At 33.6% G+C, this 22403-nt stretch overlaps 2 protein-coding genes across 3 annotated transcripts; one reads left to right on the top strand and one right to left on the bottom strand.

Annotated features, from left to right (window-relative positions):
* Nucleotides 1–12450: 12450 nt before the first annotated feature.
* On the top strand, nt 12451–14611 carry LOC107950365 (60S acidic ribosomal protein P0-2). The gene is made up of 5 exons (XM_016885207.2): nt 12451–13017; nt 13134–13202; nt 13600–13698; nt 13768–14160; nt 14249–14611. Exons 1-5 carry the CDS (start codon nt 12760–12762, stop codon nt 14390–14392), a joined length of 963 nt encoding a protein of 320 aa, XP_016740696.1. The 5' UTR covers nt 12451–12759; the 3' UTR covers nt 14393–14611.
* Nucleotides 14612–14713: 102 nt separating this feature from the next.
* On the bottom strand, nt 14714–19126 carry LOC107950364 (cell division control protein 6 homolog B). Of its 2 annotated transcripts, none has more exons than XM_016885206.2 (17): nt 18742–19126; nt 18413–18467; nt 18101–18321; nt 17943–18020; nt 17759–17868; nt 17573–17679; nt 17402–17461; nt 17080–17153; nt 16925–16975; nt 16790–16839; nt 16277–16412; nt 16069–16158; nt 15907–15969; nt 15725–15820; nt 15490–15579; nt 15294–15403; nt 14714–14918 (listed from the first exon to the last, which is right to left on the bottom strand). In XM_016885206.2, the coding sequence occupies exons 1-16, from the start codon at nt 18955–18957 to the stop codon at nt 15371–15373; spliced, it is 1530 nt and encodes a 509-aa protein (XP_016740695.1). In that variant the 5' UTR covers nt 18958–19126; the 3' UTR covers nt 14714–14918; nt 15294–15370. The 2 variants fall into 2 exon arrangements, with proteins under 2 accessions (XP_016740695.1, XP_040964363.1); XM_041108429.1 differs by having other exon boundaries at nt 17943–18017; nt 18742–19124.
* Between the last annotated feature and the right edge of the window lie 3277 nt (nt 19127–22403).

Genomic DNA, 22403 nt, shown 5'->3' with positions numbered 1-22403 from the left:
ATAAGGCACAAGTTAGACAACTATACAAGACAGAGAACACCAAATTTAATGTTCTATCAAAGTTAGCGTCCTCTATTACTATTGAACAAAGAGGAAAAATCATGTTAGAGCATAAAGCTACCCCAAGCTGTGACACTCATCAAGTGCTTAATCTGAACCAAGAAAAAAGGTGGATGACAACCATTGTACAAGCATTACAAGGGGAAACTCACCACCTAAGAAAAAATGAGCTCACCAAAATTCAGCATAAGGCTACAAGGTATGATGCTATAATTTACATTTAATATTTCCTTGTATCTATAGATAATTCATTTCTCATTCAATTAAAATCATTATCTATTACCTTTAGACATATCCTGTTAGAGGGTGTTCTTTATAAAAAAAGCTATTTCCAACCTCTTTTGAAATGTCTTGCTTCCTCAAAAGTTGAGTATGTTATGAGAGAAACACATGAGGGAATATGCAGATATCACCTAGGTGGGAGATTGTTAGCACAAAAGGTCATTAGGCAGGAATACTGCTGGCCACCTGTACAGAATGATGCACACCATATGGTTTGCACTTGTGATTTCTATAAAAAAAATATGCTCAAGTATAACGAGCATCAGCTGAGCCTCTGCAAATAATGTCTGGCCCTTGGCCATTTGCAACTTGGAGAATTGACATCTCGAGTCCATTTCCAATAACCACAGCTAAGAAGAAATTCACATTTGTAGCTATGGACTACTTCACTAAGTGGATAGAAGTTGAAGCTTTGGCTACAATCAAATAGAAACAAATGGAGTCTTTTTTTTTTGGAAATCTATTATTTGTAGGCAAGACATTCCATGCCTGATTATAACAGATAATGAAACCCAATTTCAAGGAAAATTTAAGAACTTTTGCAATGACCTACAAATTAGTCTCGCTCAAAACTCTGTAAAAACACCCAAAAAAATGGTTAAGAAGAGGCAATGAATAAAAAGATTCTAACGGTTCTGAAGAAAAAATTTGATGAGGCTAAAGGTGTTTGGTTAGAAGAACTACCATGAATTATATGGGATCTTCAAACCTCACCTCACACAACAACTAGAGAGACAATATTCTCACATGTATATCAGGCAGAAGTATTAATCCCTGCTGAGATAGGCTACAATCTCACAGAACAGATCATTTTGATGAAAGTGCTAACTAGGGGCCATTCGACTCAAATTAGACCTTGTCTATAAAGTTAGGGAGATAGCAAAGATTAGAAAAGTTGCACAAGCCCACCAAGTTTCTCGATATTATAATTCTAAAATGAAGAACAAGCTGTTTCAAATGGGTGATCTTGTTTTGATAAATAGTGAAACAAGTTTTTCAGAATCGCAATAAGGAAAAATAACCCCAAATTGGGAAGGAACCTACAAAGTTGAAAAAAAAATAGGCTATGGAGCTTACAAAATAGTAAAAATGGATGGCCCTATTCTACCTCACACATAGAATGCACGCCATCTCAAAAAAATATTATGTATGAATGATTTGTCCTTTTTTTCAAGAAAGATACATTATTTCCAAATATTGTTTACTTTATATATCATGAACAATCTGATTTGAGTCAGCTGATTTAAGATCATAACTGAAATATTTAAGGTTTGCTAATTTAATATCGCAACCTAAGTTCATTCGATTTAATATCATGAACAATCTTATTTGAGTTAATTGATTTAATATCGCAACTCCAAACAACTCGTTGATTTAATATCACAACTGATATTGTTAAGGTTCTATGATTTAAGATCACAACCTAAGTTCATTTGATTTAATATCATGAACAATCTTATTTGACTTAAATGATTTAAAATCACAACTCCAAATAGCTAGCTGATTTAATATTACAGTTGATATCATTGAGGTTCGTTGATTTAATATCGCAACCTAAGTTCATTCGATTTAATATCATGAACAATCTTATTTGAGTTACTTGATTTAATATCGCAACTCCAAATAGCTTGCTGATTTAATATCGCAGCTGATATCATTAAGGTTCACTGATTTAATATCGCAACCTAAGTTCATTCGATTTAATATCATGAACAATCATATTTGATTTAGCTAATTTAAGATCGCATCTCCAAACAACTCGCTGATTAAAAATCGCAATTGATATCGTTAAGGTTCGTTGATTTAATTTCGTAATCTAAGTTCATTCGATTTAGTATCATGAACAATTTCATTTGTGTTAGCTAATTTTCCAACCACTAGTTAAATTATATTTTTTGACTCATTTTTTGTGATAACTTGATTATGCAGTTTGCTCAAATAAATTCACAATCAAACACCAAATTGTTCCAATACAAAATAAACATAGATTTTTTTTCATTTCAAATTAGAAAAAAAAGTACAATGAAATTATGAATTAGCGCTGGTATCATTGGGATCAACAAGCTCTTCATCCTTTCCTTCATCTTCTCTTTTGTTTCCATCTTCACTTTCAGCAAGGGAGCTACACTCATCTCAATAGGATTTTCAACGAAGTAAAGTCTACTAGAATTCTTCCATTCTTCTAAAAATTCCTCCCAAACTACTCTAGAAGAGAAATCAAAATCAAAATCCAACTGGGCATTAGTGAGGTGACTAAAAGCATCAAAGTTTACCTTGGGAGCATTGAAGGGACCACCAACTACTTGAGCATGTAACAAGAAGTTAGACTTTAAATCTGTAACAGCCCGATTTTCAGTGATGTCAGAAATAGTGGTTCGAGGCCACCAAATCTGGAAAGTAAGTTCGTAAATATTATTATTTAATATTTATCGGTAAAATATGATTTTAGAAAGATTTTTGAATTAGTAATTTGTGTTTTATAAAGATTTATTCGGTTAAGTGGTTTTAGAAAATGAGGTGTTCTATAAATATTTTTATAAATATTTACAAAGTGTCAATAAGGTGGTATTAAATTTTTGTTAAGAAATTTTAACGTTTCGATAGTTAATTAATTAAAAAAGTCTAAATTGCATAAAGGCTGAAAGTTGAATTATAGATTAAGGAAAAACTAAAGGGACCAAAAAAGCAATTACGCCATTGCTTAAAGTTGAGGCGACATAAGTAGATATTTATTTAAAAATCTAAAGTTAAAATATATTATAATATTATAATTATATTACTTAAAAGTTAAGTATATATTATATTATATTATATTATAAAAACAAACAAATAGAAAAGAAGGAAAGAAACAGAATTGAAAAACGAAACGGAGAAGGAGAAAGGAGAAAGAAAAGAAAAAGGGAGAATTGGGGTTTTTAAGGTTCAAGCTTAATTTGGTAAGTTAACTTAGTCTCTTTTTTTTATAATTTTGATATTTTTGGAATTCTAGAACAAAATACTACTTGATTTAAGTTGAAATTTTGAAAGTTAGTGAATTTTTAGATGTTGATTATGTTGAATAAATTGAAGAATTAGGGATTAAATTGATAGAATTTCAAGTTAGAATAGAGAAATGGATTAAATTGTAAAATAAATTATAAGTTTTGAATTAATAGGGACTAAATTGAGAGAATTTTAAAATTATGGATTTATGGTGAAATTAGAGAGTTAAATTAGTTTAAAGTGGGAATGGAATGAAAATATGGAATTAGTTTTGAGAATAAAAGTTAGTCTCGGTTCAGGGACTAAATTAGAATTTAGGCAAATATTGAGTAAAAATTGAAATATTTAATATGAGATTGAATTGTGTTGTATTGATTATTTTTAATTGTTTTAATTCCATAGCTAGCATCGTACCAGAATTCTCGACTAAAAAGGGGAAAAATATAGTTGACGAGGAATAGCTCGGAATTCTTGGTTTGTATTTCTATAATCCGAATCTAATTATTAATTGTTGTATTTTGATTAAATGTCGTGGTAAGTGATTAAGGTGAGAATTATTGTGTTTTATAATTGAAATGGATTGATTTGGTATGTGATGAATTTATATTGGTTGAATTGAATTGGTATATATATATTATGAATATATATGTGTGTAAATGTGAAATTGTGCAAATATGATAATTGGATTATTTTTTATATGTATGAAATTCAGTTTTAATGCTAAAGTAGACGAAATTTAGAACTACTAAGATATTAGTGGCATGCCATTAAAGAACTTTAGCGCGCTCTCTGATTATTAGCACGTTAGTGCTCTCTGTTTAGCACATTAGTGCTCTCTGTATAACACTTTAGTGCTCTCTATTTAATAGTGCATAATAATGCACCTCTGTATTTGTTCCAATATTCGATGTGTTCTATAAAGTCTACTTTAGGCTAATAATATGAGATAGTGAACTGAAAATAGAATGTGAAATATGTTGTAAATACATGGAATATACAAGTTATATATTCATGAATTGAATGTGAAATGGATAGTACCATTATTTAAATGATACGTGAATAAATTATGGAAAACTATTATATATAGCAAGCGATGAAAATTGAGTAGTATGGTTTTAAATGTTCAATTGTGCTTAACATTTTATTATACATATTTTATTGTTAATTTTTAAATATTCGGATTATAGAATTACCACTGAGTTTATACTTAGCGTAAGGTTTGTTCCCGTACGCAGGTTAAGTTAAAGTCAGATCATTGAACCAACATCCAAAGCCGATCCTGAACTCATTGTGGTGATGAACATTTATTTTCGTAATGGCATGTACCTAGGATGTCATGTATGTCATTTTACAAAATAATTGTAAACAATGTTAATGATGACATTGGTTACTTTATGCATAAATATATGTATGTTATATTGTGATTAAAGAAGAATATGTTTAAGTTGTTATTTAAATGGATATTAAATAAGGAACGATATGATTAAATTATGATTTGAATTTTAAATAATTATGTAATGTTTGTATTTGTACTGAAATGTCTGGTAATGCTCTATAACTCTGTTCCGGCGACGGATACGGGTTGGGAGTGTTACAAAATCTGACAAGTAGTCTTGAAAGCTTTGCATGGTATCACTTCTATACTTTTCCAAAGCCTCATCATGACTCTTCACTAGATTAGCCATGGCAAGTTTGTGTTGCTCATCCTTACTTTTCATGGTCACTTCCAAGACATCCTTATCAACTCGCTCACCTGTGACCAGTCCATGTAATTTTTCAATATATTTTTCATTAAGGGTGAGGCATTCCTGTAACCTTCTATTCTGCTCCACTAATTTCTTGCTTTCTTCATCCAAGCCCTTATATAATTCGTAAGCCCTTTCTAGTGCCACGTATGGTAGACTGGTAAGCATGTTTAGTCTCTTTCTTCTTTGCTTCTGCTTCGCCAATACCCTCGGCGAGCCCAACGCTGACCATGCTAGCTTTAGCTAAGGCTACTTGGAGAGATAGTACAAAGGAAGATTTCCTTATACAGCTAGACGATATAAAAGGACAAATACGTTCTTTTGCTTCTTCGGGCATAGGTTTTTCCACTATTTACTCATCTCAATAGAACTGTAAGGAAACTTTTGCATGCTGAGATGTTTGTGCTACGGAAATAATGTTCCTGTCTCACCACCAGAAGCAGTAAATTTCATGGAACCACCAGGAGAGTCATAATCAAAAATTACCCCAAATGTATCTTTAGTTGGTAGTCTCGGTGGTGGGTGAAGATCAACATGAGATTTAGGTGGAGAAGGAATCATAGCAAAGACTATAGAAATAGGGACCGCATCGCCAGATTTTGCAGCATGATCTTTTCACTTCTTTCAACAAAGTTCCTTTACAAGGTTGCCCTCATCTTCGCTACTCAAAATGATATTGGCAGCCCCAATAGTAGTTTTCCACTTATTCTTACTGCTTGCACTTTTTTCTCCAGTGGAATTACCAAAGGGATTGACTCACACATTTTGCATGAACGATCGAACATCCATATATTCGTCGATCTCCTTGGCCAGGCTTATAGATTCTTCTGAATTCTCTTCAACAGTGCGAACTGTACCTGTATCACCAAGAAGTTTATTATCAGGACCAATTATCATAATAGGTTCACATCACTTTCTAGATCCCCTAAAGGTTTAAAGAACCATGAACGAGGCTTTAATTTTCAAAAGCTATAAAAATAATTCTTAGGTTTCTCTTTCTTCTTTAAGAGTATAAGCCCCAAATCATCAATGGCTCCATGTGGCCATGTGAATTGCGCAAGCAATACCCTCATGGTGTTCACACCATTACCATCATTAATAGGCTGCCATCCATTAGAACTCAGATTTAAGAGGCAGTGTTGAAACACATTCCTAACAGTTAGCACTTCCTCCAAATCTAGTACGCGACCCTTGCAAAGTCTATAATATTGACCCCACCCTACTTCATACATAATCTCTCATTTTTTCAAGCACATACTCTTAATAGGTATCGACCATTCAGTTGGAAAATCAAGATTAGCTTTAAGCTTATACTTAACCCGTATGTACTTGCAACAATTTAAGCGAAGGTTCAAAGACCAGTTCGAGATGATTGATTCTACATTTTTGCGATGAGAGAAATTAAGCAAACTCACTAAACCTCCTCGATTGCATGTTGGTACAAATTATGGATAATAGCGATCAATGGCACCTCCTTTCACTGACTACATTTAATGAAATATTCCATTACGACCCACTATGAAAAGCTAGATAATTCTCCCGAAACTATCTTGTATTCATCGAGAAGATGGCAGAAGAAAGGGTGGTGGTAAATGGAAACCTACTTCTATCACGTGCAGTGGAAGTAAGAAACTTCCATCTATGGTATCGCTTAATTGGTTTGATCATTCGGTAATTGAGAATTTCTAAGCGAAATTGGGTAATTGATTTCCCCGAACAACCAAAACATGATTCATTTCTTCCTCTTTTGTGGTGCAAACATAAGCCTTTGCCTCAACCGGAGTACTCACTTTACGATGTTGTGAAGAGATACCCTGAATAACACAACCGTTTCCTCTTATCCTAACCATTTTTTGTAACACCCCTAACCCGTGTCCGTCGCCGGAGAAGGGTTACAAGGTATTACTGATAATTTACAACATATAGCATACATTTATCAAACATAAAGCATTCATTCTCATAAATCATTCAACACAATCACATTGTCCCTTATAAGGGCCTACAAGGCTTTAAACATGCTTCAGAAGGGGTTCGGGACTAAACCGATAACATATGAAATTTTTGAAAACTTAGAAAAATTTCAGCCATACAGGGGTCACACGCCCGTGTGAACAGGCTGTATACCTCACATGGCTTTAGACACGCCCGTGTCTCAGGCCGTGTGGAAACAGGGCATACATACTGACTTGGGTCATACGGCCAACTACACACCCGTATGTCTAGCCCTTGTGCCTTTCGAAGTGACCACACGTGCCCATGTGTCAGGCCGTGTGCTAGGCCATGTCAAAACTGTAAGGTATACTGCTTATGCAACACGGCCAAGTCACACGCCCGTGTGCTAGGCTGTGTGCCAATTAGGGAGTATACTGACTTGTACCATACGGCCAGTCACACGCCCGTGTGTGAGACCATGTGGAGCATACTAACTTCAATTAAATTTCATCACCAGGGGACATACGGCCGTGTAACATGACCATGTGTCACACACGACTGAGACACACGTCTGTGTCTCTACCCGTGTGGACAAAAATAGACTACTTGCGAGGCCAATTTTCCACCCTTATTCATGCTTACCTAAACAATCAACATGGTACCATTTCAACATACAATTAGGCAGAAAAAATAATCAACCAAATGCACAATTCATGCCATTATAATTTCATCTATTCCAAATCTCAAATCAGTACCATTTACTTATCCAAATACATGCCAAAACAATATCAATCTATATAGTTCATTTACCATAATTCACGCTCACATAATTTCCTTATAAATAACCACACAACATCTAAAATCATACCTCATCAAGGTATTTCTCAAGCTTTTTATACTCCAAAATTCAATTAACCATTTGAACAACTATAAAATCATAACCACATTCATACCAAACATACCAAAATAAGCCATCACTCATGGCTAAATATGCAAACGAAAACATATACAATTTACAAGCCAAATCCCATGGCTATAATCACAACCAAAATACCACAACTAGCCTATACATGCCATATGCCAAAAATGTATAATCCAAAAGTACCAACTTAGATGTTTGATAGTGTAATGATGTTCCCGACAACTCCTGGATCCGAGCCAGCCTTGATTCACTATAAAACATAGAAAAATAGCACAAAGTAAACTTCATAGCTTAGTAAGCTCGTATGATATAAACTTAACTAATCACAAATACAACATTCATCAATCTAAACATATTACTATGTACTTTGTGATTACTAACAAACCTTTCAACTGCTTAATCATAAGCTTATATACAAACTTTGTAACTTCTTCGATTTAAAGCTCATACTATGCATGTACATACCTGTACTATTCCATAACAAGCTCATACATATTCGAAATACCGTTAAATACTCGATATCTTGCACATTAAGTGTCGTACATAGCCAAAGCCATCTCAAATTGCACACTAAGTGCCATATATAGCCGAAGCTATCTCAATCTCGCATACAAAGTGCCATATATAGACAAAGTTATCTCAATCTCGCACACGAAATGCCATATATAGCCGAAACTATGTTGAATCGCACACTAAGTGCCACATATAGTTGATTTGTCGTCAAACATGACTGTAGTCCCATATATACAATTTATACAATATCAAAGCATTAAAAGCATAATTATAACAATGCTTATTACATACGAACTTACCTCGTGTATGGAAATAACGGAATGAACCGACTATTCAATTACTTTACCTTTTCCCCGATCTAAGTCCGAATTCCTCTTTTCTTGATCTATAAGTAATCAAAATTAACTTATTTATTCTTCTATTTATTCAATTCAATCCAAAATACATATTAGGTCTATTTTACATATTTTCCCCTAAACTTTCACATTTTTACAATTTAGTCCTTATTACACAGAATCACAAATTCATGCAAATTCACAGTAAACCCATGCTATCCAAATTACCATAATGCCCCTAAAAGCCCATAATTTTCATTTATTTCACATTTCAACCACACATTTTTAACATTTCTCAATTTAGCCCCTAATTTGCATTTTCACCAAAAATCACTTAACAAAACTTGTTTAACTAACATCAAATATTCATAATTTATCATTAAACATCAAAACTCATACATATTCATCAATGGAAACTTCTAAAATCTTTAACAATTTTGCAAATTAGTCCCTAGGCTAGCTAGTACTAGTTGCAACGATCACAAAAACATAGAAATCATTAAAAACCAAGCAAAAATCACACCTAATTGAGTCAAAATAGCATGACCGAAAGAACCCTAAGAAAATAGCTTCTCTTCTCTTCAATTTTCGGTGAAGAAAGTGATAAAAGATGATAGAAAATTGGTTTTGTTTTAATTTATTAACCTTATTTACTAATTTACATTTTTAACCTTATTCATAAACCATTAAACATTCATATTATGCCCATAAATGTCCACCCAATATAAAAATGGTCTAATTATATCATAAGGACCTTCACTTTAATAAGTCATAGCTATTAGACACATTTAACTAATAGCACACAAGTTTTACACTTTACGCGATTAAGTCCTTTTTCTCAAATTGAGCAATTAAAAGATAAAATCTTTTAACAAAATTTTCACACCAACATGATATCATACTGTAAACATTAAAATAATAATAAAATAATTATTTTGACCTCGTATTTGGAGTCTCAAAACCACTTTTTCGATTTGACTAAAAATGGGTTGTTATAATTTTATTCTAATAAACCTAGCAAAAATCACAAGAACGATGGCGATTTTAAGAAAATTACCTCTAAAGTTGTTCCCCTTAATAGCGACTCCTCCAAAATTTCAAATTCAAACAGTTTAATTTTTAAAGCTCAAGTAACCTCCTTTTAAAGGGATTTTACACTTTAACAGTTCCTATATCCTAGAATAAGGGCACAATCAATTGTGTACAACTGTATCACTTCTTAACATGTAGCAAAGTGTACATGACAAGTTAAAGCACGAAGAGTATTTAATAAGCTTCTACTTATGTGACCTCTCATATCATGAAATCAAGTTCTAAGAAGAGTCACTTTATAACTCTTCTTCGAACCAGGCGGGGGATAAATTGTTATGATACTCACTACTATTGACCCATTACCGACTCGTTACCCATTACCTGATTGGGTCCTGACCCATACTCTACGTGGTTCGCACTTGGGGTTCACATGCAAGGTGCTCGCACTCTTTTATGAGATCGCATAATGTGGGTTCGCACTACCATGTAGGCGAACCTACAACTAGAACACACGTATTAACCTAGAGTAGGGTATGTGTAGACGTGCATGGGAACCTATCTATAATATCATATCCATGAACAGTAACTATATCATATAAATACACAATTTAACCCATCTGTAAGACACGTACTCTAAAATACTCAGCAAAGAGTCTTCTAAAATGAAGGTTAGCACTGAACTAGTTGTTTGTTAGTTAAGTTGGAGAGCGGAGACAATGGAATTATGAAGCTAAAAAGCTTTATTTTTTTAGTTCATTTATTATGTTTTGATTGTAAGGACAACTTAGTTGTCTATTGGATTTTGTATTTCTCTCTTGGTTTTATTAATGCATTTGAATTGGTTTTACTTCAAAAACAAAATAATAAAACTATGCTACATTCTTAACTCTTATTCATAAAACATGGGCAAAATATCATATATTTCATAAATAACATAAAAATATTTTAAATTGATTTTTCAAGAATTAAAAATTAAAAAAATTTGAGCGACTTATTTAACCCACACTTGAGTAACAATTTACACAAATAACCTAAAATTTAAAAATGAAACTTAAAAGATTAATAAACTATAAGATTAAAAATATATGGATTTTTGTGTAATCTTAATACATATGGGTTGTATATAATCTTATTAACAAACTAAAACACAGTAGTTGTACAATTTAATAAAATGCATAAATAAATATATACATATTTTTTTTAAAATAAATAAAATATAATTTTCTACTAAATAATATTTATTTGGGCTGAAAATATTTTTTTAAAAATTAAAAGCCGAAATTTCGAAACCTTAAAATTCAAAAAACTTCATGATCATTTGGCTTTCTTGAGGCTATTCAAATTCATATTTCATTTGGTATTTTCATAGTGTAAAAACATGAATTTAAAGACTGAATGTAGTACTAAAACATAGAAACTTGTGTCATCAAAATCTATTATCAAAATCCAAACTTTTAAAAGTCAAAATATAAGAAATTATCACAATCTGTTTAGATTTTTTGAGTTAACAATTCCAACCAACCTACTTTAAAATTTCATATCTTTTAGTACAAGACTCATATGACTGAGTTAATTATACCAAATGAAAATACATAATTCATACTATGAAAACCATCTAAATTTCGAAATAAATAAGCATTTAAATATGAATTTTCTAGTTTGTCAAAGTCAGCTATTCGAAACTAACAAAATACATATACCAAAAACTTCAAAAATTATTCTTCTAATTACTCTACCAAAATAGATGTCACATATACCATTAAAAAGATCTTGAAGAGACATTTCAATTAGTACCAATAATATCGTCAAAAATTCACAAAAAGGTAAGTGTTACATTCTCATAATAAAAAAATTCTTATATTTAAAAATTATTAAAAGAAGAAGAATAACTTTATCTCAACGAGATAAATTCGCCAATTAAATTTAAATTTAAAATTTTCTTATTTTTAACCTTTTTAATTTTACAAATTATTAATATAATCAATAAAAAATAACTTTTTACTTTATTTAATTTTCTTTTATTTTTATTTTATTTTATTTTTAAAAAAATTATTTTTTATATTTCAACCCAACATAATTTTTTAATATTTTGAAAAGAAAATCTCAAGATATGTAAAAGGTAAATTCAAGCAAGAAAAAAAAAAGGTTAAATCCCATGAATGTTGGCATCACTAACATGGATCCATGCTTTAAAAGATGCTTAGTAAGTGGTACACTATTTCTCATTTTGAAAGATGGATAAAGGTACTATTTAAGTTTTTTTTTTATAATTCTCAATTTTATTTTAAATTTATAATCTTTACTTTTAATAATATTGTCTTTAAAATTTAATTTGAATTCGAATTCTCTTTCTAAATATATTGTGTATTTTACTATTACATAAAATTTGAAGATACTTGGTGTATACATTTGACCTTTCAAGCAAATCTAAATGATAGAGTCCTAAACAATTAAACATCTATGCAAAATGTAAAATTTTTTATTTTTTTAATACATAAAATTCAAAATTGTTGATGTGATATATATGTATATGTATTTAAAATTTTATGCATATCGCTAAATTTAATTGCTAAGTTGACTGGAGGGTGTAAGATTGGGAAAATATTGATAATTTGGAGATGTATGATTGGATTCACCCAAAAAAAAGAAATTTACAGAAAGAAAAAGGGTATTCATGCAAATATAAAATGAAAATTTGTTGGGATATGATTGGAGAGCACAAAAGGAGGAATGCAGGTAAAGAAGATTGAAAGCATCCAACCAACACGTATTCTAGTACTTACTAGGTTATTTGGATCCAATACCCGGTTCAGAGCCCATGAAATGAACCCGATTATGCTTAGTGTTACATATATATGAAGATTATGGTCATGCATGGGAGTGGTGCTGCTGCTGCTGCAAGGGTTTTGATATAGGGTTAAAAGGGTAGTTTTTGTATTGGTTAAGGGAAGCGAAAATGGTGTTGAATCCAGCGAAGAGGGAGAAGAAATCGCAGTACGATCAAAAGTTGTGTCGTCTCCTGGATGAGTACACACAGGTGTTGGTTGTGGCTGCCGATAACGTGGGATCCACTCAAATGCAAAACATCAGGAAAGGTTTGAGGGGTGACTCTATCATCCTCATGGGGAAGAACACTATGATGAAGCGCTCCATTAGGCTGCACGCTGAAAGAACCGGTAACGATGCTTTCAAAAGCCTCCTCCCTTTGCTTGTGGTAATTTCTTTCTTTTTCCTTTTTTACAACTTTTTTGGTTCTCGGGTTTTTTTTTTAATTTATTCTTTAAAGTGGATGATCATTTTGTGGCTTGCTTCTCATGTTGTTTTTACCAGGGTAATGTAGGGTTCATCTTTACCAAGGGTGATTTGAAGGAAGTTCGTGAAGAAATTGCAAAATACAAGGTGTATATATATATGGATCGTAGAATTTTGTTTTTTATTCATTCATAACTGTTGGCCCCTTGAAATTTTTTTAATTAATCTCATGATTTTAAGTTTTCTCAATTTGGTAACTAATCCTTGATTAGCATTTATTTGTTGTCACTTTAGCCTAAGGGTTAGTGTTTACTAATAATGATCTAATATGTTTATACGGTTTATGAATATTAATTGTTCACTCCATGATGAATGAATATGTTGTTTGGATTTTTCTGATTTTGACGTCAAATATTTTTACAATTCTATGCTTTATCTATAATAAATCTGTTTTGCTTGGACTTCGGGCGTTTGACATGTTTTGTCCATGGAGGATGAATAGCATAAGCCCTTTTCATGTATGGTGATTTGCATTGATGTTCAGGTTGGGGCTCCAGCACGTGTGGGTCTCGTTGCTCCAATTGATGTCATTGTTCCCCCTGGCAACACTGGCCTTGATCCTTCTCAAACATCCTTCTTTCAGGTTTGTATATATACATATATGTGCACTTGACTTATGCTTTTCACAACCTCTCATGTATCCTGTCATCAGGTGCTCAACATTCCAACCAAGATCAACAAAGGTACAGTTGAAATCGTGACTGCGGTGGAGCTGATTAGAAAGGGTGAGAAAGTGGGTTCATCCGAGGCAGCCCTGCTTTCAAAGCTTGGGATAAGGCCATTCTCCTATGGACTGGTAGTGGTATCTGTTTATGACAATGGAGCCGTGTTCAGCCCTGAGGTGCTAGACTTAACTGAAGACGACCTTATGGAGAAGTTTAGGAGCTGGCTCTCCAATGTCACTTCCCTTTCGCTGGCGGTTTCGTTCCCGACTCTCGCTGCTGCGCCTCATATGTTTATTAATGCATACAAGACTGCTCTTTCTCTTGCTGTAGCTACTGAGTATACCTTCCCTCAAGCTGAAAAAATCAAAGAATACCTCAAGGTTGTCTTCTTATCAACATTTCATTTTGTTTCTATTTGTCTTATTAAATATTGACAATAATGAGGGTTTTTTGTTGATTAAACAATAGGATCCGACCAAGTTTGCGGTTGCAGTTGGTGGGGATGCCGGTGCCCCAGCAACTTCAGCCAAGGAAGAGAAAGCAGAGCAGAGCGAGCCAGCCAAGGAGGAAGAGGAGTCAGATGAAGACCTTGTTGCTGGACTGTTTGACTAAATAATAGTCACTGAGTTTGGCAATTGGAGGAGAAAGCAGTAGTATCATTAGTAATAGTAATAGTAGATGCAGAGAGTTGAATTTGGAAATAAATAATGAAGTAGGCTTTGCCTTCCATGCTCCACTATTGAGTGATTGAATATTATAGTAAGTTCTAGTATTAACTTTTTAGTTTATTTGTAGGCATTCTACATTTGATATTAACTATTTCCTTTGCTACATCAATTTCATTTCTTTTTAATAACTTACAATATATGTTTATTTTATATATATATATATATAAAGAACCAATATTACACAAGAATCCCATCAGGCATCAAGTAGAGGAAAAAAATAAATGAATTCTTGCACAAAAATAAATAAATATGTTTGAAATTTACAATTGGTGTCAAATTGGTAACAATTGCAAGTTCTGCTGGAAGAAATAGTGGCCGAATAGCCAATAGTTCCACCTTGCCATTCCCATCCTCAAGGTGTTGCAATACTGAAGCAGACTTAACCTGCCCACCGCCCAGGAATACCACGCCTGTGGAAATGTGTTTCTAATTTTTTAAGTTAACGTGAAAACTTGAAAGTGAAAGGCAATAAGTTACTTCATAAAAAACAGACCAACTATGTATATACTCATGCAAAAAAAAAAACTATCACTCGCAGTTGCAGGTGTACTAACAAGAAAGTTTTTCTATCGGACAATCAATATTCTGTCGTGTTGTTCTCAGACGGAAAGCCATTATTTATAGTCTAGTCTTTGATGGCATTTAATTAATCATTTCCACACCATTATAAATAATCGTTCATGTATCTGGTCAACACCATCAAATATAAACTAATATGGAAAGACAAGCACGTGCTAACCTAGGACATTACAATAATTGTACGAAGTAGAAACAGTTTTTCAAACCTTTAAGTCATGAATTGAGCAGGAAAGCTGAAGATTGGAAACAGCCCACATATCAAGCTATTACAAGTAATGCAGTATTACTGAAGACAATTCCTAAACAAACGAACTCCCTGTTCCAGATAAATGGGTAACGGTAAGAAACAATTATTACTCAAGAGGATAAAATGTTGTCCGTGCAGTAATGATGAATCTGTACCTGCAAAGCAAAGGAGATGTCGGCTCCATCAACTTTTAGTGTTACTCTCTTGAACTTATCATCACGAGACTGACCTAATTTGAAGAGCCCCTGCATATAGAATCATGTCAACCTCCCTTCCATGTTTGGTCTAGTTAGATAGTTAATAATGCCTCTAGAGAAAACAGTTACTGCTGCCATCCAAAGCTAGGCCATGAGTTGAGCTAAAACTGAAGAATAGGAATACTTTAGTTACCTGGTCATTTAACACTCTGCACATGCTTGAGAATTCCAAAATTCCAACTGGCGGGATCAATGCTGATTTACAAATGTCAATGTAAGATTTATTCAGCTGCACCAAAATACAACAATTATAAGTCAATCATGCAATTAATAAATGTTTCAGCTCATTATTATCAAACTTTAAGAAAGGCACACCTCCCCAACAGTTGTATCCTTCTTTCCACCACGGAAGTACTTCACAGCAGAGCAAAGTATGATCTGTGATCAAACTCAACAGCATTAGAGACGATGAACCAGCAGAAATGACTATTAGATTAACTATTGGTCTGTTATATTCTTTATAGGCTTCAAACTTACTTGTTGATGCTGAGGAAGAGACTGTATAGTGTCGACTATAGGTGATCTGAATGTCTTTGACAACGCAAGAGCCATATGATCAATCCTCACCTGAAACATATCATGTAAGCAACTGGAGGAAAGGCGACTGGTATGGATGATGTATAAAGACTAATATATCAAGCTCAAGCTTGGAAACAGTGACATTATGCTGTTGCAGAAGACTTACTGTATTATTTTCTTGTGATGGGAACACTTCATAAGCGAGGGCTGTCCGTGGACTGACGAAATCCCCCTCTGCTGATGTCAAACCAGTGTTGCTTGCAGATTCCCTTAATTCTGCTTCAAGAATTTCCACCGCACTCCTGGAACAACTGAAGGATGTCAGTAGATATTTAAAGCAGCTACTCTAGTCAGCAAGGAGGTCTTACTCATAGGAAATAAACAAAGTACAGCATTGAGATGAAAAAGCATGAATAAATTGTTGAGTACACAAACTAACCACAAATTAGAGATCATTCTTTTTTTTTATTCCCTCAGCAAAATAGTTTAAACATTCAAAATGCCTTGAGACTAATAGTGTTTCAAGAATGTTAATTATAACAAAAAATCTTGCTTGAAATAATATTAAATTCCAGCACTGCAGTGAATATTAACTAAATCACTAATGTTACTTCTAGGGCTATTAAAATAGAACCAATTGATACTTCAGGTGATAGTTAAGTTGCAATGAAACACTGACCTACAAACAGAAAGAGCTTTCCTCATATCCCCAGATGCAGCTGCTACTTTCTGTTAATTTCAAGCTGTTAATATCGATCAAAAGTAGATTAATTGAAGGCAGTATGAGGTTTACAAAAGAAGCAGTATAACTTACTCTGGCACAAAGTTCTAATGCTTGCTGGTGGAAGACAATATACGGAAGTACCTATAGAGTGGAAAGCCAATAAAACTCAATAACATCAAATTTGCCACAAGAATAAAATTTAAAGTACTTCAGAACCAGGAGTGAAAGTGGAATGTAGTAATTACCAAGAGCCTCTCCTGAAGTATTGAAAGGATTTGATCTTTAGAGTAAGCACGGAAAGTTACAACCATAGGCTTGCCTAACATAGAGAAATGGTAGTTTAATAAATTAGAATTACTTTCAGAACAGCCAAGCATCCGTATTGCATCATTGCAAGTAGCAACTACTATAGAAAAGAGCCTAGTATATATAGAACTGCTTTCAAGATGTTTTCATGCTTGACTTTAGTGCTTAGGTGGCAAAACTAGGAAGAAGCCAGATGACAGTTCAAAAAATAATAAAGCCAAATATAAATATTAACCAATGTAATGAAAGTAAGGAGCTTACAGTTCAATGACTGGAGTCTTGGAAGAAACCTATCTGCTAGATCAATGGAATTTGCTATTCCTGCAAAAACAAAAGGGAAAAACCAACATGCATGAGTGAATGGTAGCATGAATCAAGACAAATGACATGGAAATAAGCATATTCATAAAACATAGTTGGAATGAATGATACCTATCAATATACATCTTGAGAACGGAAAAGTTGTAAGCATGAAAAGATCATGAAGTACTGCCCTGTCCCTTGTAATCAAATAATCCAACTCATCAGCAATAATTAACCTGCAAAAAATTGATGTCCTGTTACAGCCATGGGAGGGAAACAAAGATGCTTCAACCTGATAGAGAGTAAATTTCTCACATCATCTTTGAGCTAGATTGTGCCTGCTTGTTAGAATACAGATTCTGCAAATGCTGCAAAGGTGATGTTGAGCCTATGCTTTTCTTCTTTGGTTGGTGCATGCCGAGAATCTGCCAAGGCAATCATCAGGTTATCATATACGAAATCCAAGCTGCCAATGTCATATAAGTGTCAGTAACAATACCTTACTGAAAATCACTGAAGTGTTTGCCAAAGAAGTGCAATTCATTGCTAATACTTCAGGTGACTGCAAACCTTCCTGCTAGAAAAAATGAATAATTAAAAATGATTACCCACTTCAATAACATTCCAAGATAAAGCAACAACGAAAAATGAACCTACCATTTTCGCCCAATCAATAACTTGCTGTTTTACCAACTCCATTGATAATGATTTCCCAGTCCCAGGGCATCCACATACATACAAGCTCCCAGCTTTCTCTTGTTGGACACATGCCTTGCAAAAATCCAAAACCCTTTTTTGCTCATCTTCTCGGCACACAACAGTTGATGGAGCTGTTGAAACATGTACAGCCTCCTTCACATCCCTCATTTGCTCAACATCTGTGAACAAAATAAGTCAAAACCAATTGAATTTTAGCAATGATTGCTCAACTTTTGAAAGGCCTAAAAGATGAAAGATCTGTAAAATTACCTCTCGGATTCCAACATTTCTTCAATGTTTTTTCACTCGGATCTTTCTTAATCCTCTGAAAATATATAGGATTAAGCAATATTAGCAGCCTTTTACACCTCATCCAATGTTCTTTTTTTTTTTTGGGATGACATGAACTTCATCAAGCACTAAAAAGGAACGAATCCATACTTAACTAGTTTTTCTTAATTTATCTAAAAAACCAAATTAGTGCTTCCTACTAATTACATTTTGCTTAGCCTGAAAATCATAAAAAATTACATAACCAGTTCAAACAAAAGCTACCATACGGTGAACAGAAAAGGTAAACATTAAAAGTAATGTCTCACATTTGCAGGGCTGCTTGGACTTGAATCTAGACGACGTCGTGGCGATTTGAGTTTCATAGGCGTTGAAACCGGACTCTCTTTGGCCGCCAATGCCGTATCGGACCTTAACCTCCGTTTCTGAGGAGTGCAGCAGCCGCCGGATCCAGCCAGCTCGCAGCTCTTGGCTGCCAACATTGCCTTGAAAGGAGACGAACTGCGATCGGCAATTGCAGGCATTGTTAATCTTTTTCACCGATTTAGACAAATTGGAACAAAACTTGAGGGGTTTCGATTCGATTGACGCAAGAAGGGGGGAAATATAGGAGCTATATATAAAATGGAAAACATTATTAAAGAAAAAAACGAAAAATGGGAAGCGGGGAAATGTTTATTCTCGCGGGAAAACTAACGTAACAATTTCGTCTCCCGCCTTTTATTGGATTAATAATAATTCCATAAAATGAGCTTTAACACGATAAATCCTATGGGACTTTGTGAATTGGGCTAAACTTTTTCACTCCATTGGGTTATGGAAAATACTTAGTACACTCTTCCTACCGTTTTTAAACTCCATAAACAATTGACGAAGTATTCTACAATAGTATAATAAAATATTAAAAGAAATATGTATTATAAAAAAGCACATAATAATTTTTTAAGATGATTTCTAGAATGAAAAGTACACTACCACAATATCAAATATTAACCGTTAAGGATTAATTCTCATTTTTGTTGCGAGAAAGGGTAAATTTTATGATTTTGCCGTTTAGTTGTAAATTTCATTTTAATTCCTTTAATTTTTTTTAGAATTTGATTCTCATATTCTTTTAAATTTTGAGAAGTTAGAATAATAATATTAATCTTTGTTGTTAAATAGCATATTTAGAAATAGCAATTCAAATTAATATATATTAATAATTTAGCAATTTTTATGATAAAGATTAGCAAAAAATTACAATAGTTCAATTTCATGTGTTAAACAACAATTGAATAAACTTTTCTAATTTTTGTAAAGTATGATGGCGAAATTCTAATAAATAAAAAACAAATTCTTTAATTTTTTGTAAAGTATAAGAATGGAATTAATAATTTGAATGTTAATATAAGAATTTTTTTTATAATTACGTGAAAATATATCACCAACAATGAATTTAATTAATCGTTAAACTGTGTAACATCTATGAAAATTATTACGCAAACACTTTTAAGTAATGCATCCTTATGTCAACAAGACTTTTGGCATTGGTGGTTAATGCCAAAGTCTTCCATCGTTAAGTTTCATCATTTATAATTGTTTTATTTTGATCTTTAGTTTATGCATATGCCTTGAATAGTGTTTATACATTTGAAGGCAAGATAAATTTTGTGGTTGTTTTATAGTTAAAACGATGGCTATAACTTCAAGCACTGTTTCATTGTCGAATTTGCGTATGTTTTCAGACTTGACAAATTTCAGAACAAAAATATTAGGTTATCTATTTTAAAGATATTTGGACAAGTTTAAGTCCAAAACATGAAAGATCAATTGAGTTGAAAATGAAGACAGCGGATTAAGTCTAGTTGCTTGTGGAACAAGTGATGTGATCCGGCCTGGGTAGTTGAGTTGAATTCACTTAGTTGCCCGATCGTAGTCGAGAGAGTTGTTCGTGCCTCGAATTTTTAGTAATAGAAGTAAAAAAATAGAATAGGGTAAGCGGAAGGTTTCAAGAAGTGTAGAATTAGCAATAGGTTCGGCTAAGGGTAGCAAAGATGGATGAAGGATAGACGGCTCGGTTTGGTGATAACAAAAAAAAAGAAACTCAAAGGATGGGGATGGAAAGCGAGCTTAACGTTAGGAATGATTCAACACTAAAAAGTGTCACCCCGGTTCCTATATTGTTAAGGTGGAAAGATGGATAGAAGGATAGGTGAACGCCACACCAAAGTTGGTGATAAGTTCAAACAAGATCGGTAGACGCTACTAGCACAAACTAGATAAGTCTTTGAAACTTGTACGAGATATGAGAGAAAGCAACCTCACAAGAACAATGTTCATTAACAAATTTGGCAAAAGTCCCTCTTACATGAATGAGCAAACTATTTATAAGCATAAGATGCCTATTGATATTCGGCATCTATGATGTTCACACTAACTTAAATTCTATTCACATTTGTATTTAACATGTTCACACAAAAGCATTAAAATTCGGTTCATGCTTAGAGATGGTGCATAAATTGGCAGAACCATCATGTTGCTTCACTTGATGCATTCATGCATACTTAGCCTAGAAGAAAAGCCATAGTTCATGAATGTGCAGCCCTTTAATACTCCTACATCTCCCTTGGCCGAATGAGGCTTTAATGTACCTTGAATACTTGAATGGACATCTTGGATATGCATGATACATGCATGAAATGTCCCAATGCATGTTCTTCCTTAATTACGGTCCATGAATCTTCAAATACATGTACATAAAATAGCCCCCACTAGCATGAACGTCCCCAATACATGAATTCCTTCAAATGTCATCCATTGAACACTAGTTGTGCATGCATCCTTCCATACGATGTATTAAGCCATGCATGTACTTGCATTAATGGCTCCTTCATGTATTCGGTCACTTTGTGGAACTTAACTCTTGGCCAAAAGGTTGCTTGGATCACCAATAGCCAGCCCACCATGCATAAATTCGTTCATGCATGAACTCTTATATTCAATGTACCTAGCCGTGCATGAATCTCATTAAATGTACTACATACATTTGGCTGAACCTACAAGAAACATGAACACATTAAATCCCAATGTATATTCAGCTGAACATGTTAAGAGCATGAACTAAGCATCATAAACATCATGCTAAGCTAAACTAAACACATTAATTAAAGACTAGCTAGTAGCATTAAGTTCGGCTAGCTCAAACTAAGTGAAAACATTTAATGAACTTATTTGAGCTAGGATTTTTGTTAATGAGCTGTAGCAAACTAATTAGTATAAAACTAAAACTTAGTTTAATTTATTGAAATAAAGAACGAGCTGAAAGTAAGCTCGGTTGAGCTCAAATGAACTGAGTTGAGCTGGACGGAGCTCGAGGAGCTGGAAATGAGATAGGATCAGCTTTCCAACAATGCACAAGTTCTTTGGATAGTTGCTTCGAGCTGATTTTGTGAGCATTGGCCCTTGATTCAAACCAAGGTTTTGCATTAGAAGCTAAAACAGCTTCTAGGAAATGCTTAGCACAAGCTCGAGTTATGGGTGTTTTTGGAAGCTCAAACTAAGTTATGGGTGAGCACGCTCGGACTTAATGCTACTAGCTAGTAGAAAAGGAAAGCTTAGTCCACGATTTATCGGACCATACGAAATCATTGAGAGGATCGGTCCGGTAGCTTATAGATTGGCCTTGCCTCCAGAACTTGAGAAGATCCATAATGTATTTCATGTATCTATGTTGAGACGATATAGATCAGACCCTTCACATGTGATTCCTCATACTGAGATAGAGCTACAATCAGATATGACTTATTCGGAGGAACCAGTGAAAATATTAGCTCGGGAAGTTAAAGAACTACGAAATAAACGAGTACCGTTAGTAAAAGTGTTATGGCATCGACATGGATTGGAGGAGGCAACCTGGGAAACAGAGGAGTCAATGAGATCACAGTATCCAAATCTGTTTTCAGGTAACAAATTTCGAGGACGAAATTTT

Source organism: Gossypium hirsutum, chromosome A03 (assembly GCF_007990345.1).
Source record: "Gossypium hirsutum isolate 1008001.06 chromosome A03, Gossypium_hirsutum_v2.1, whole genome shotgun sequence".
Lineage (NCBI taxonomy): Eukaryota > Viridiplantae > Streptophyta > Magnoliopsida > Malvales > Malvaceae > Gossypium > Gossypium hirsutum.
This window is presented reverse-complemented; position numbering and strand designations above follow the sequence as displayed.

Coding starts and splice junctions, on each gene's coding strand:
- LOC107950364 (XM_016885206.2), bottom strand. CDS start 18,957: ATGCCTGCAATTGCCGATCGCAGTTCGTCTCCTTTCAAGGCAATGTTG. Junction 16,976..17,079: donor TACTTCAGGAGAGGCTCTTG/GTAATTACTACA, acceptor TCCACTCTATAG/GTACTTCCGTATATTGTCTT. Junction 16,840..16,924: donor CATTAGAACTTTGTGCCAGA/GTAAGTTATACT, acceptor TGAAATTAACAG/AAAGTAGCAGCTGCATCTGG.
- LOC107950365 (XM_016885207.2), top strand. CDS start 12,760: ATGGTGTTGAATCCAGCGAAGAGGGAGAAGAAATCGCAGTACGATCAA. Junction 13,018..13,133: donor GCCTCCTCCCTTTGCTTGTG/GTAATTTCTTTC, acceptor TGTTTTTACCAG/GGTAATGTAGGGTTCATCTT. Junction 14,161..14,248: donor AAATCAAAGAATACCTCAAG/GTTGTCTTCTTA, acceptor ATTAAACAATAG/GATCCGACCAAGTTTGCGGT.